This window comes from Bison bison, unplaced genomic scaffold (assembly GCF_000754665.1).
Source record: "Bison bison bison isolate TAMUID 2011002044 unplaced genomic scaffold, Bison_UMD1.0 scf7180017851926, whole genome shotgun sequence".
Taxonomy (NCBI): Eukaryota; Metazoa; Chordata; class Mammalia; order Artiodactyla; family Bovidae; genus Bison; species Bison bison.
Genome location: NW_011482499.1, coordinates 141,790 through 157,870, shown reverse-complemented (window position 1 = coordinate 157,870; position 16,081 = coordinate 141,790). Strand labels below are relative to the sequence as shown.

Genomic DNA, 16,081 nt, shown 5'->3' with positions numbered 1-16,081 from the left:
AAAATCATAAGAAAGAGAAAATTTATTTACAGTACCATACTGTACTCATCAATACCATAAGTTTATGTTGTCTGTTTATAAGATGAATCATCTATCAGTACCTACATCAATATTGTCTTATATGATACAAAACACTATAGATGTTATTTGTATTCCTAACATTGGACATCAAAAATGAAAAGATAATGTGAAGAAGAAATTCATATTTATTTACAAGTATAATGAATCATACATTGATAATGAAGAAGCAGTAGCAATATGATTGTTTCATGGAAGCCTAGCCTACATAATAATGAATAATCATTATAAAGTTTTTATGATATATGGTATTATAGTCATATTCATAGTACAGTATTGGAAACATTGTTACATTAAAAAAAACCCACTTACCTGTGCTGATGGACTGTTTCTCCAAATATGAAAGAAAGAGGCGTATTGTATAGTAATATAATTCTTTGAAAGCAAAGTTAGAAACCAATAAGAAAGCTAACACATTATTAATTTTATATTACTGTACATGTCACTCACCTTATGCCTATGTAAAGATGGGCTATCCACTCCCTACAAGTCTCACACATGAAGTTCTATATGATAAATACTTAAGCAGTGATGACGATGATGACACAAAAACTTCTCATTCAGTTCTTGCTGTGCAGGTTTTAGATTTTCACATTAAGACACATACACAACAGATAAATCTATTAACAGTGGGGCATGGTGATTATTTACTATTCATTAAGAGGAAGTGGATCATCATAAAGGTCTTTAGCCTTGTCATCTTCACATTTAGTAGGCTGAGGAGGAGGAAGATAAGGGGTTGATCTTGCTGTCTCAGGGTGGCAGAGAGGAAAGAGGTGAGGAGGTGGAAGGGGAGGCTGCAGAGACAGGCACATGTGGTGTGACTTTACGGAAATACTCGTGTAACTTTATGGCTGCTGCTGCTGCTGGTAAGTCGCTTCAGTCGTGTCTGACTCTGTGCGACCCCGTAGACGGCAGCCCACCAGGCTCCACCGTCTCTGGGATTCTCCAGGCAAGAACACTGGAGTGGGTTGCCATTTCCTTCTCCAGTGCATGAAAGTGAAAAGTGAAAGTGAAGTTGCTCAGTCGTGTCCGACTCTTAGCAACCCCATGGACTGCAGCCCACCAAGCTCCTCCGTCCATGGGATTTCCCAGGCAAGAGTACTGGAGTGGGGTGCCATTGCCTTCTCCAACTTTATGGCAATACACTGTAATTTCTGTCTGACTTTTTTGCTTTTTCACTTCTCTTAAAAATGTTTCTATATGATACCAATTTTTCTTCCATCATTTGCTGTAGTTTCATTGCCTGTATTATAGAAGGGTCCATGCTGTAAAAGAAGTCAAAATAAGTCTTAAATAACTGGAATCCTTTTGCCAGATTGTCTGATGTCAATTTGCTTTCTGGCACTGCTTCTCCTATGTCTTCTTCCTCAGCCTCTTGCCCTGGTTTGGAAGCACTCATCCCCCTATCAAAGTGTCTTCTGTTAATTCCTCTGGCGTGGGGTCTATTAGCTCTCAAATTTCTCTAAAATCCTTATCTTGAACTCCAGGAGTTGGTGATGGACAGGGAGGCCTGGCATGCTGCAATTCATGGGGTCGCAAAGAGTCAGACACGACTGAGTGACTGAACTGAACTGAACTGAAACCCTTCACTCCCACCTTTTTTTTTCCCCCCTCCAATATCTACAATCTGTTTCATGATTTCCTTGACTGGTTTTGTTGTAAACCCTGCAAAGTCACACACAACATCTGGACGTAGTTTTCTCCAGCAGGAATTTATTGTTTCAGGCTTGGTGGCTTTCATAGCTTTTTATATAACCACGATGGCATCTTCAAAGGTGTAATCCTTCCAGGCTTTCATGATATTTTCTCTATTGGGATTCTCTACCATAGCACTGACAATCATTTCCATAGAGCACTTCAGATGCTTTGTGTTCTGGGTGGCCAGGGGATTATCCAATATCAAAAGAACTTTTAAAGACAGTCACTTATTGGCAAGGTACTTTCTGATTTTAGGGACAGAGCAGTGAAGGAACTAATCCAGAAAAAGGGTTGTCATTGTCCACGCCTTCTTGTTGTACAATGAAAAGATGGGTAGCTGGTATTTATCTTTTCCCTTCAAGGCTGGGGGGTTAGCAGTTTTACAGTTAAGGGCAGTCGTGACTGTGAACCCCCCCTAGAGAAAGGAATGGCAACCTACTCCAGTATTCTTGTCTGGAGAATTCCATGGATAGAGGAGCCTGGCAGGCGTGTTCAGACACGACTGAACAACTATCATGACCATAAACCCGACTGCATTTACACATGAATGGAGAGTTAGCCTATGCTTTCCTGCCTTAAATTCTCATGCTCAGTTTTCCTCTTTAATAATAAATGTCCTTTGTGGCATTCTGCTATCCGCCATCCCCAGGATAGGGCACTTTTGTCTGCATTAAACACCGTTTCAGGCAGATATCCTTTTTCTCCAGTGACTGTCTTAACGGCATCTTGGAACTCTGTCTGCTTCCTCTTGGTCAACAGAAGCTGCTCCTCCTGTTATCTTGACTTTTTTTTAAAGACCCTGCTTTCTAAAATCAGGAAACCATCCTTCTCTAGCATTAAACACTTCTGCACGTTTCTTTTGCTTTCAGTTGTCATATAATGACTTCACTATTTTTCAAATCTATAAAAGTCTATAAGTATGCCTTTCTTATAGCAATCCTGCACACACATAAAAGCTGCATTTTCAACACAAGATAAAAAAGTATTTCAGAAAAAGTGCAAGGTTTTCATGCCTGCTAGCACAGGTACAGTGATGGCTTCACAAATTTTCTTTTTTATAATGGTCCTTATGCTGAATTCATTTATTGTGAAATGACAGGCAACTGTAGCTGCAGACCTCAGTCTATAGTACATGTCAAGCAATTCAGCTTTTTCTTGTAAATTCGGGACTTTTTCCTGCTTCTTGGGAGCACTTCCAGCATCACTAGTGGCACTCTAATGGGTCCCGTGTTGTGATTCAAGGTTTACATTATTGCACTAATCACGATGGAAAATACATGAGGAATGAGAGATCACTTTTTACTGTGATACGAAATTTGCTGGAGAGATGAACTGTTCATGCAGGGATGATTAGTGTCATATGACATACTAAGCAGCTAGGTGAAACACCTGGGCTCATCACAATAGCAAAGGAAGGGAGCAATGAAACTACTGCAGTAGTGCTACAGGTAATTTGATGCTGCTATGATTTAACGCTGCATCTTTACACTGTTTGGGCTTCCCACGTGGCTCAGTGGTAAAGAGTCTGCCTGCCAATGCAGAAAACACGGGTTTGACCCCTGGGTTGAGAAGATCCCCAAGAAGAGGAAATGACAACCCACTCCAGTATTCTTGCCGGGATAATCCCATGGACAGAGGAGCCTGGAGGGATGCAGTCTATGGGGTCACAAAGAGTCAGACACGACTGAGTGACTGAGCACACATGCATGCTTTACACTTGTTTATATTTCTCTTGCTTGTGAATGGCACAATGTATGATCTGTGTTTATGTGTGCAAGTTTTGATACATTTTAAATTTTATAATAGATTTTTGTATATTTGTCCTGGTGAGAGACCACAGTGGCCTGTTCTGGGGTGGTTAGAAGCCAGGGTGTGAGAGGGGTCTGGATTCTGAATTTATCTGAAGGTAAGAGTTAACAGTATTTGCTGAGGATGTGAAAGAAAAAGAGGAGAAAAGATCACTCCAAGGTTTTTGACGTTCAACTGCAATAAGTAGCCATCGACCGAGATGGGGAAAGTCTCAGAGTAGCCCATGTGCAGGTGGAGGTTGGTGGTTAGTTTCTAGACATGTTAAATTGGAGATACCGGGACTTCCCTGGTGGTCCAGTGGTTAAGAATCTGCCTTGCAAAGCAGGGGGCATGGGTTCAGTCCCTGGTCAGGGAACTAAGATACCACAAGTCACAGAGCAACAAAGCCCACGTGCCACAGCAAAAGATCTCATATGATGCAATGAAGATCCTGTGTGCCACAGTGAAGACCTGAGGTAGCCAAATACATAAATAAAATGTTTTTTTAAAATTTTGAGATACCTATTACCTATCTAAGTGGAGATACCTAGAGGGAGTTGGTTTAGGATTTGGAGTTCCAAGGAGAGATCTGGGTTAGAGACCCAAGTTTGGGAGCCATGAGTACATGATGTCATTTAAAGCCATAGGCCTGGGGAGGTCACCCACTAGTGTTAACAGAAGTAAGAAGAGGTTTGAGAATTAAGGTTGGGGTTCACCAATGTTTAGGAGTGAGGAAGAGGAGACACTTGTAAATATAGAGAAAGAATAGCCTGAGAAGTAGGAGAACAAAGAGAACAGGGTTTGGGGCCAAGTAAACAAAGGATGGCCATTGTCTAGGGCCAGGTTCTGTGTTCTGCTGACGTGACCTGATGTCCCCACCAGGCACATCATCTAAAGCCAAAAATCAATTTTTTTTGTTGACAGCACTGTGTGGCATGCAGGGATCTCAGTTCCCTGACCAGAGACTGAACTCATGCCCCCCTGCAGTGAAAGCATGGAGTCTTAACCACTGGACCACAAATCTAGCTGGTGGAAGAGTTAGCACTAAAAATATATTCTTTTGGCTCATAATGCAATTATTTCTAACCTGCCCCACTGCTTCCCTAGGAGTGGCCTTTATATTGAAAAAAAATGTTTTGTAATGGAATATAATGGTAAATTTTCCCTGTAGCAGGGTATATTTCATACCTTTCTATGAGCTGCTCCTTCTTCATAGCCTCAGCCATCAGTTTTTGAGATGGTGGTATCTTACAGAGTCCTGTGAGAAAAGCCAGAAACATCACCAAAGTCACATGTGGTTCTTCCTTTGAGTTCTCTTCCCCCTCATTTCTGGCCTCCCACTGCTCCGACCTCAGAACATGTGATTGCAGAAGGTTAGAATAGGATTGGGGCTTTCCCAAGGTGGTAAAGAATCTGCTTGCAATGCAGGAGCCACAAGAGATGTGGGTTTGATCCCTGGGTCGGAAGATTCCCTGGAGGAAGGCATGGCAACCCACTCTGGTATTCTTGCCTGGAGAACTTCATGGACAGAGGAGCCTAGCAGGCTATAGTCCCCAGGGTCACAAAGAGTCAGACACGACTGAGCGACTTAGCACAGCACACAGTACAGAATGGGAATAGAGCACAGAGGATAATTTTCTGGAGGTAAAATCCCTCTCTGAACTCACTTAACCTGGGTACTTATGAATCTACATGAGAAAGCTCTGACTTAGCCCTGGAGTGTACTTGCCACTGGGATCATTGTATCCTGTATAAAGCTGTAAAGACTTAACTTGGTGGTACCTGGTCTCTTGCAGGGTCTCTGGAGATGCATGAAGTCACTACTGTGGTGTGGTCTAATCAAGGTTTGTTTTGTCAGCTTTATCATTCTCATAAGCATTTTTGAGCTCATTATAAAATACTTTAAAAACCCAGGTAATATAATTCAAAAAGACACATGTACCCATGTACCCCAATGTTCACTGCAGCACTATTTACCATAGCTAGGACATGGAAGCAAACTAGATGTCCATTGGCAGATGAATGGATACAGAAGTTGTGGTACATATATACAATGGAATATTACTCAGCCATGAAAAGGAATGACTTTGCATCAGTTCTAGTGAGGTGCATGTGTGCATGCTAAGTTGCTTCAGTCATGTCTGACTCTTGTGACCCTTGGACTGTAGCCCACCAGGCTCCTCTATCCATAGGATTCTCCAGGCAAGAATAGTGGAGTGGATTGCCATGCCTTCCTCCAGGGGGTCATCCCAACCCAGGTGGATGAACCTGAAACCTGTTATACAGAGTGAAGTAAGTCAGAAAGAGAGAAACAAATATCATATATTAAGTCATATATATGGAATCTAGAAAAATCGTACCGATGAAACTATTTTTGGAGTAGGAATAGGGACACATAGAGAACGGAGCTGTGGACACAGCAGGGGAAGAGGGTGGGACGAATTGAGAGAATAGCACTGAAACATATATTACCATATGTAAAATGTAGATTGCTAGTGGGAATTTGCTAGTGGAAACTGGCACTCATCTTGGTGCTCTGTGACAACCTAGAGGCGTGGGATGGGGTTGGGGGGGTGGGAGGGAGGCTCAAGAGGGAGAGAATATACGTATACTTATGGCTGACTCATAGTGTTGTATGGCGGAACCAACACAACATTGTAAAACAATTATTCTCCAATTAAAAAAAAAAATCCCCGCCCCCAAAAAACCCAGGTACTTAAGAGTCTTCTGTGTTTTTAATATAATTGGAAAATGCCATAAAAGCACTTTAATTTGCCTTAAATAAACATTTGGATAGTTTAATAAAAGGCCATGGAATTTTTTGTGTAATACAAATAAATGAGATTCCTAATCACTTTCTCCTCCCTTCACTCCACCTCCCCCCACCACCCCATTAAAATACCATGTCTGTCAATTTAGGAGAACATTTTAAAATATAGTTGATATACACTACATTTGTGCAGCGTGAGAGAAGTCAGTACTACTTGATACTGTATTATATGGTATTTATAAATTGTTGGTGATTTTTATTATTAAGGGCAGAATTCTGCTAAAGGACAAATTATTGGCTCAACTGTGATTATTGTTTATATTTTTACAAATGTAATAATACAAACCCAATTCTTTACAATGCTTACGAATCTAAAACTTGCCCTGGAGAGGTGTGATAACAATAGGAAAAGTAAGAATGACAGCTATCAGTTAATGAGCATTTACTCTGTGCCAAGTACTGTGTTAATTGCTTTGTAGACATTATTCATTTTACAAAACCCTTATGAAAGAGGTTTTATTATTCCCATTTTAACAAAGGGCTGAGATTTAAAGAGGTTCTTGCAAAGCTTGTGAGTTGGGATTGGACTGGGGTTGGACTCTGGCAGCCCTGACTCTGTCGCCTGTGTTCTGACAGTGATAACTGACAGCCGTTAGTGCCCAGTGTCTACAGTTTTTATGGGCATTTCTTAAAAGTCACTATCTTCTGAGACCCCAACTTTATTCACAGGGTATATTACTCTCAATATATTTCTTAAGAGGCAATATAAAACTCTACTGCTAGTGATAAATGGAAAGACAGGAGTAAATAGACTAGACTAGATTTGATTCGACGACAGCAGAATAAAATGGGATCCTGAGTACTTCCTCAGCTACTCTGAGAAGTGTGATTATTCTGTTCTCCAGATTTATCCTATCCACAGAGTCAAATCCTCTTTTTCCACTCACATTAGTGATACAAGCACAGTCACATACAAAATTAATTCTTCATTAAATTTTTTTGGGATATTTTATGGTACTTTAGCTCACATTTGTTGGATTTTAGATAAATTTCAAGGGACTGATTTCAAGACTCAGTTGTTCACATTGGGCTTTAAGTGGAGTCCAGGTACCTTTGAATATTCTTGTGGCCCATCGCGCTTGGAGCTCTGTGCCTGCTAAGATGGATCCTGTAAGGCTGATGAAGCCAATCATAGCTAATGTTGTCTTCTCTAGGTTTGAGGGAAAGACCAGCTTATATAGGAATATGTTCTTTGTACAAAGGGTTTTGAGAGGCTCTTCAAAAAAGGGAAAAGAATATGTGTATCCTGTACTGAAGATCACAACATCGATGTTTTCTTCCACTGTCCCGTCTTCAAAGACAGCAGAGGTTTCTGTAAACTCCTTCACGCTGGTTTTAATAGTGACTGTCCCACAGAGGATACAGGTTGGCAGCTCATCATTCACAATCTTTTTTGGTTTTTTCCTTTGACACAGAGGAGAAAATTATTCACTGTAGCTATATTTATGAGACACTAGCAAATTATTTATTTAGTCAGTTCAAAATAATTATCTGCCAAGTCAAGGGAGTAAATTGACCAATGTCTAATTCAAAGTTGTCTGTTCTTAAGTTGTCACTTGACAGCAAGTGTCAGTTCTCAAGTTGTCATTTGCTGTTTCTATAACAAGTTTTGTTTTCCTGCTCCCAGTAGAAGGCATGTAGAAATTGACTAAACCTATTTTTTCCTGTGGGGTTTAAAATTCTCTCTCTCTTGGAATTAATTTCTGGAGCAATGTCAGGATCAAGTATATGACAATCCATTTGATAATCAGTTTTGGATCTCACATCACCCAACCCTCAAAAGATTGACATTTGGCAAAGAGGAAATTGCAAAAAACTTTTTGAATTAAAAAAATTATATCTATTTACTAATGGATTTTCATAGTGAACATATTTTCATTATGAACATTTTCATATTTTCATTATGAGCATCATTCTACCTAATTGCAGCAGACATGATGTCTATAAAATTTATATATTGAATCATTCATTGTTATTCATTTTTTTCTATAAGTGAAAGCCATCTTACCAAAGAAAAAATTATTTGGGTCAAGCATTTAATAAAAATCACAACTTTATATGCATTTCCAAGGTTTTCTTTTTCCTTGCCAATGTGTAGGTCTATACAGATGTATATTAATATATATAATTCTAGGAATTCCTTTTGGCAATTCATACCTCTAATCATTCAGCCAGTGTGGACATTTATTAAAGGTCAGTGAGAACTGGCCATCTGTACTCACTGGTGCTCTCATTTACTTGTGAATGGTAGCCAACCTGAGAACACTCAAGGCCAATTTAATCCTGATTTTCAAACTGGAAATAAGGATGGAAATAAAGTTTCCATCCTTCATTTTCTTCATTTACTAGTCTGCTACCAGACAGAGAATACTCGTAATTCAAGACCTTCTGTGGTACTGATGGACATTGTCTTAAGAAAATAAGCTTAGAAAAGGATAAACAAAGGCAAAGTCACAATTATTGAACATTTTAAGTTCTGAATTAAAGAGAATGAGAAATATTGATTAAATAACTTTACCATTAATTAAAAATATAATTAAATACCCCTTAGTAATATTTAGTCCGTAATTCGCATGGTCAAATCTTTTATTGAGGTGCCTCTCTTGAATCCACTTCAGAATACAGGAGGGCAGAACTTGTGCAATAAAATTATGGTGTCTTCTTGTAACCATCATATTAAGTGGGTAGCCCCCATCTGAAGAGCGGTTGATAACCCAGGTACCAGTTCTAGTACTGAGAAGTACCTAAAAACAAGGCAAGAAGGCTAAATACATGTACATCATTTTGTAGTATTTTTCTTCAATATATTTCAAATGGTTTTATAACATTCTAGTCTTATAACAACAGAGGACTAGTGAATTTGTACACAGATCTACAAATGACTGGGCTTCCCTGGTGGCTCAGTTGGTAAAGAATCTGCCAGCAATGCAGGAGACCCAGGTTAGATCCCTGGGTCAGGCAGATACCCTGGAGAAGGGAATGGCAGCCTGCTCCAGTGTTCTTGCCTGGAGAATTCCATGGACAAAAGAGCCTGGTGGTCTACAGTCCATGGGGTTGCAAACAGTAGGACATGACTGAGTGACTAACACTACCTACAAATGACTAGTTATTCCAACCGCTGTCATTGTTTTCATAAATCACTTTGACTAATCTATGTATCAGTTAAATATTCTCATCATGTTTAAAGAATAGTAGATACATGCTGTTTATCTGGCAATTTTTTACATAAATAACATGGAATTTCAAGTGAGTTTTGAGATAGCAATATTAGCTGAATTAAATAAAAATCTACTATTTCCATATCTAATCATTGTCCTATAACTTATGATAAAGTGGAGTAGATTTCTAATTGGTGAACCTATGCTTGGGATTTCTAAAATCATTATGTATACATCTTGGGCAAAGTAAGAGGTGCTTTTACCTCAAAACAAAGTATAAATCTGCTCCTAATTGAAGAGATGTTCAGAAACCAAACTCCCCTTTCTCTGTATGTGGGAGTTTTTCCGGAATACTGAGAGTGTGTAAAAGAAAGACAGTTGGTGTGGGCGGAGCAATTTGCCCCTTTGACCTTGTTCCAGGAGCTCCTCTGAAAAATGCCTAGTGGTTTGGCATCCATACAGTTCTCCTCGATCCTTCTTGGAGATGGTGCAGTTCTGTAACGCATGCATCACGAAAGGCTTTATGGATTTTCAAGGTTTTCTTTTCCCATTTACTCTGTTTCCACATAATTTAGCAAATGTGGAATTCAGCAGTTCCACATAATTTCCACATATTTTGGCCAGTTTGTTTTATACCCTTGAATACCACCTTCCGGACGCCAGAAGTGATGCTAGGGGTGGGAGTGCAGATTCAGAGATGGTGTACCTGAGCTGCGGTTCGACTGAGCTCCACTGCAATGTCTCCTCCGGTGTTTCCAAGACCGATCACTAAGACGTGTTTGTCCTGAAAGCCTGCTGGGATCTTGTACTCTTGGCTGTGTAGGATCTGGCCTTTAAACTTATGGATTCCTGAGGGGAAGGAGGGATCAGAAATATCTAGAGTTAAAACTCCTTTAATTGGCAGGCATAGGATCTTTGGGAAAAGGGACGTCTCAGAAACATGGCAGCCCTTTGCTTCTGCTGCCAGTTGCAGGAAGTAGAATCAGTATACCATCTGCTAGCCCACTGGATACTGTAAGCCCAGATATTGGTATAGTACAACATGTCTTGTTAAAAACATAGGAGAAGTTAAATATTTCTGTGTGTCCCATTTGAAAGCAATTACTTAGGGAAATCAAGCTTACTGTAGATGATAATAAGAAACATCTCATGCATGACCCTGAACATCCTAGACAAGAAGCATTGGGTTGGCCAAGTTCATTTGGGTTTTTCTGTATGATTGTATGGAAAAACCCAAACAAACTTACTGGACAACCCAATAAATTGTTGATGCTTTATTTTACCCATCAGTATATTCTGTCAGAATTGATTTATGAATACATTAATAACATATTTACAGATTGAATTAAAACTCCTTTTTTGCAAAAAGAAATTTTGTAGCATGTTTTCATGTAAATAATTATTCTTGTTATTTAGGCTTGTTACTTAGCACTTATTTTACTTTGTGTTTTATCACATACTTATTGAGCTTTCTGGGTGGCTCAGTGGTAAAGAATCCACCTTCCAGCTTGGGTGCAGTCCCTGGGTTGGAAAGATCCCTGGAGAAGAAATGGCAACCCACTCCAGTATTCTTGCCTGGGAAATCTCATGGAAAGAGGAGCTGGTATGCTACAGTTCCCGGCGTTGCAAAGAGTTGAACACAACTGAACATGCACGCATACACTTACTGTTTTATTATAATGTAGGCTTATTTATCGGAGAAGGCAATGGCACCCCACTCCAGTACTTTTGCCTAGAAAATCCCATGGACGGAGGAGCCTGGTGGGCTGCAGTCCACGGGGTCGCAAAAAGTCGGACACGACTGAGCGACTTCACTTTCACTTTTCACTTTCATGTACTGGAGAAGGCAATGGCACCCCACTCCAGTACTCTTGCCTGGAGACTCCCATGGACAGAGGAGCCTGGTAGGCTGCAGTCCATGGGGTCGCTAAGAGTTGGACATGACTGAGCGAGTTCACTTTCACTTTTCACTTTCATGCATTGGAGAAGGCAATGGCAACCCACTCCAGTGTTCTTGCCTGGAGAATCCCAGGGACGGGGAAGCCTGGTGGGCTGCCGTCTATGGGGTTGCACAGAGTCGGACACGACTGAAGCAACTTAGCAGCAGCAGCAGCATGCTTATTTATTCTTTGTTCTTTTGTTATTTATATTTGTATTTCTCACTGATCTTTCAAGCTCCAAACACGGTCAATAGAAGTATCACTATTATGATATTTATATACTGTATATGAAAAGGGCTACTAAATATTTCTTCTCTTGATCTTTTTTTTTTGGTAGTTATCTTATTGGCATCTATAACAGACATGAATTGTGGGTTCATAGAAAACTAAGAATTGTAGTAACAGTGGAAGCAGAGCTATTTACAGTGGTGGCTGTCACTGGCAAAGTCCATTAACAATTCCCAAGAAATACAAGTAGAATCTGAGTAATAAAGTCTAACCTTTTTCTTTTCCTTTGTGCGTAGTCTAGTTTCACTTGATTATATGATATCCTGTGCAGAGGCCTTGTACCCAGCATTTCAGACTAGAGTTCCTAGTGTGAAAAGGCTGTGCCTCATCCTTTAGCTCAGCAGAACATGTGCAGAAGTACTGTGCAGGATGCCTCAATTCGAGATGGTGGCAGGGTACCATGGGCAGAGATGCTGCACCTGGCACCACGATCTGGAGCCATGGGCAGCATGGCTGGGCCTGACCTTAAGAACTCCACACTCTTTCCTACTGATGAGGTACCTATAAAGCAGGCCTGTTGGGGAAAGATGTTCTTGAGAGCACAGTCTCACACATCTCCATTCTCTGATGAGAGAATAAAACTTACTTTTGCTTTTGATCTAACTTGGTCTCGTTCTTATTGGCTTGAATGATTTGGGGCAGGAATATTATTGGGGACTGACTCAAAAGGGTCAGTCTAACCCCCAGTTAGATTGGAGTCCATGCCATTTTGACACCTCCCATTTTAGTCTTTTGAGGAATCCATTAACAGTTGGGTGCTGGTTCCAAATTTCCTGAACTGGAAGTCTTAGTAGTAGTTGTAGTCTTTTTATGTCAAATCATGTGGAATTTGTGTGCCAGCAAATCACTTCAACTGCTCCCCTTGATAGTTTGAAACAAACCCAAAACAGAACATCTAAGTTATGGGGAACCAAATGTCTGCCATATGGAAGGATAGCTCATTAGGGTGCATTCTGCAGAACTGGAACTTTCTGGGTATCACCCCCTGACTCAGGAGTGTTTCTGTAGGAAAGAAACCTGTGCATTGGAATAAGATTAGGGAAATCAATCAAGAGTCAACAGAAAATCTTTGGCATTCCTTCAGGTGCTACAGGTAGTGCCTCCAAATCTATACTACCACTTATCTTGAGTCATGGGAAGGGAATGTCAGACAAAAGAATGTTGGGGGCAGGGAGCTGCTAAGCTGGCACTCCAGCTGACCCCAGGAGCCCCAGTGGACATTCGACAGAGGGAGAAAGCCTGTCAAATTCTTAGTTGACACTGGTTCTACCTACTCAGTTCTGAACATCAAATCAGGAACACTCAGTCACAAGACATGTAGAATTATGGGGCTGTCAGTAAAGGCTCACGAATGGATATTCATAGGACCATCAGAGTGTAAAGTGGGCAAACATAGGCTCAGCCACTCCTTCATGTGTGTTCCCACACACCCCATACTCCTGCCAGGAAGGGATATCTTAATAAATTGGGGGCTACTATACACCTATGGGAAACAAATTGGAGATTGGTGTCCCCTTAGACAAAGGGCACAAGATAATAATGTTAATAATGACTGATGACAAACTTTCCCAGACAGAGCAAGTTAATCTCCTTGAAGTAAATCTGAGGTCTGAGCCCAGGGATGGGTAGGATAAGTTGCAGGAGCCAGTTTCATGATAATCCATCTAAAATGTGTATATAAATGGCCAAATAGAAAACAGAACCCCCTCCATTGGGAAGTCTTGTTCCGTACTGCCCTGTCACATGGCCTAACTGTCCAGGGCCTTATTAGAACATTTATAGCAGCATATAATACCTCCATTCTCCTCATAAAGACACCCAATGGAAAATAACATATGTTACAGGACTCTCAGGGTAATCAGTGAAGCCACCGAGGATATACATCTAATAGTCTTTAATACTACACACTGCTGGTTATTATACTGTCCCCCGGGACCTGGAATTCTGTATCAGATTTAAAAGATGCTTTACATGTATTGAAAACAATAATACTGCTAGGCAGTCCTGCCTTAAAGGGTCAAAAATTCCTCCACCATCTTTGGATGGACTTTAACTAAAGACCTAAAAGATCTACACCAAGCCTCCTCCAATGTAGACAAAATTCTGATCGTCAGCCCTACTGAGGAGGCCTTTGATAAAAATACTGTAACCACCTTGAACCATCTGGGGAATAAAAGACATAAGGTATCCAAGAAAAAGGCTCAAATACCACACACTAGGGTGACCTACCTAGGCTTCATTCCTACAGAAGGTAAGAGAAGTGTAGAAAGCATTGGCAGCCTCGCCCCTCCTAAAACTAGAAGACAGCTTAGGTGTTTGTCTGGGGATGGCTGGGTTTTGCCACGTCTGGATTCCTAACTGTGGTCTAATAGCTGGGACTCTATGAAAAATTAAAAAGAAAGGATGATTTTTTTTTAATGCAATTCAGAATGTAAAAAGACCTTTCAAGAACTGAAAATGCAATTACTTCAGGCCCCTGTTCTGGCTCTCTAAAATTTAGCTAAACTCTTTGACCTTTACATTCATAAGATAAAGGGAATCATCTTTGGGGTATTTGCTCAAAAACTGGGGACCCCTTACTCAGGTGGTTGCTTATATCTCTAAACAATTAGATCAAACTGCTAAGAGGTGGCTTTCTTGCCTCCCAGCAGTGGCAGCTACTACAACCTGGCTAAAGGAAGCTGAGAAGTTAACATTTGGTCAGCTGATCACTATATGAACTCCATACCAGATTTAGACTTTGGCTAGTCCCCAGAAAGTCAATTCAAGTTCAGGCTATGCTTTTAGACAATCCAGTGGTTTCCATAAAAAACTGACAGGCTAAATCCTGCTACCCACAGAAACAGGGCCCCTGGAGCATTATTATATAGAAGACATGATCTATTCCAGTTGTCCTGACCTAAGAAATGAGCCTCTCCCACATGCCAAAGAGGAATGATTCATGGACAGGAGCAGTTTTATGAGAGAAGGAAAAAGCCTGGCAGGATGAGCAGAGACCTCTGAGGCCTATGTCTTAGAGGCGAGAAGCCTACCCCAGGGACTTCTGTTAAAAAGGCCTTGCTGGAACCTTTGGGATGGGGAAGATCTTTGATGTTCACACAGAATCCCAGGATGTGTACGCCATTCTACACGCATGGGGCTATTTGGAAGGAAAGAGGCATGTCTGCTGCAGAGAATAAACAGGTGAAAATGGCTTAAGCATATTGAAGCAGTATAGCTTCCAAAAAACGTGGCAGTGGTTCACTGTAGAGGTCACCAAGAGAAGAATGCAGAGGCAATAAAGGGAAACAACAAGACGAGTGCAATTGCCCAAAGGGCGGCCCCAGAGCCAATAACCTGGCAACTATCCCCCCACATCCCCATACCTCAAAGGCCAGATCCATCCAATTATTCCTCAGTCTGCACAAAGGAAGAATTAGACACACCTGGAAATGGGGATTCACTAGAGATCTAGGAGGCCATAGGTAGCTAGGTAATGAACACAGGCAATAGTTCTTTTCCCAAACTGCAGCTTGTCAACTATCAGGGGGGCTCATCAAGGAACTCACTCTGGGTATATAATTGGTTCTCTGAGTTCATGGTCACTTCTGGCACGAGAAGTATAATCAGTCAGATAGTTGAGACCTGCCCCATCTGCACAATGAACAACCCCAACACCAGACCTCTCAGAGGTCCCCAGATCAGGCCTGTTCAGACCAGAGGAACATATCCTGGGGAAGACTGGCAAGCTGATTTCACTGCCATGGCGAGAGTACCCAGCAATTTCAGGTATCTCTTGGTGCAAGCAGACTCTTTTTCTGGGTGGACAGAAGCATTATTAGGGCTCCCCAGGTGGCACTAGTGGTAAAGAATCCCCCTGCCAATGCAGGAGGCAAGAGACGTGGGTTCGATCACTGGGTCAGGAAGGTCCCCTGGAGTAGGAAATGGCAACCCGCTCCAGTATTCTTATCTGGAAAATTCCATGGACAGAAGAGCCTGGCGGGCTTCAGTCCCTGGGCCTGCAAAGAGTCAGATATGACTGAACAACTGAGCATACACACACAGAAACGTTATTAACAGAAATAATTCCTAGGTTTGGGCTCCCAGGGTCCTTTCTAAGCAATAATGATCCAGTACTGTGTCTCAAATGATGAAAGGGATAATGAGTGCCATGGGCAGATCCTGCTTTTAGCTCGGAGGCCTTAATTATTGGAGAGTGTAGAAAGATCTAAACAGAGCTTGAAATGGGCCTTAGCCAAGCTGCGTCAGGAAGCTCAAGAAAACTGGATTAGGTAGCTTCCAATTGCCCACTCCCTATG

The 16,081-nt window shown here is 41.2% G+C and overlaps 1 protein-coding gene across 2 annotated transcripts in view; it reads right to left on the bottom strand.

Moving 5' to 3' along the window:
• The window catches only part of FMO4 (flavin containing monooxygenase 4), a 38,894-nt gene that overhangs the window by 3,351 nt on the left and 19,462 nt on the right, over positions 1–16,081 (bottom strand). For both annotated transcript variants that reach the window (XM_010851922.1, XM_010851927.1), the window contains exons 5-8: positions 10,262–10,404; positions 8,942–9,141; positions 7,449–7,801; positions 4,756–4,825 (exon numbers count right to left, since the gene is read on the bottom strand). In XM_010851922.1, the coding sequence (XP_010850224.1) occupies positions 4,756–4,825; positions 7,449–7,801; positions 8,942–9,141; positions 10,262–10,404 (766 nt within the window). The remainder of the gene's footprint in view (positions 1–4,755; positions 4,826–7,448; positions 7,802–8,941; positions 9,142–10,261; positions 10,405–16,081) is intronic.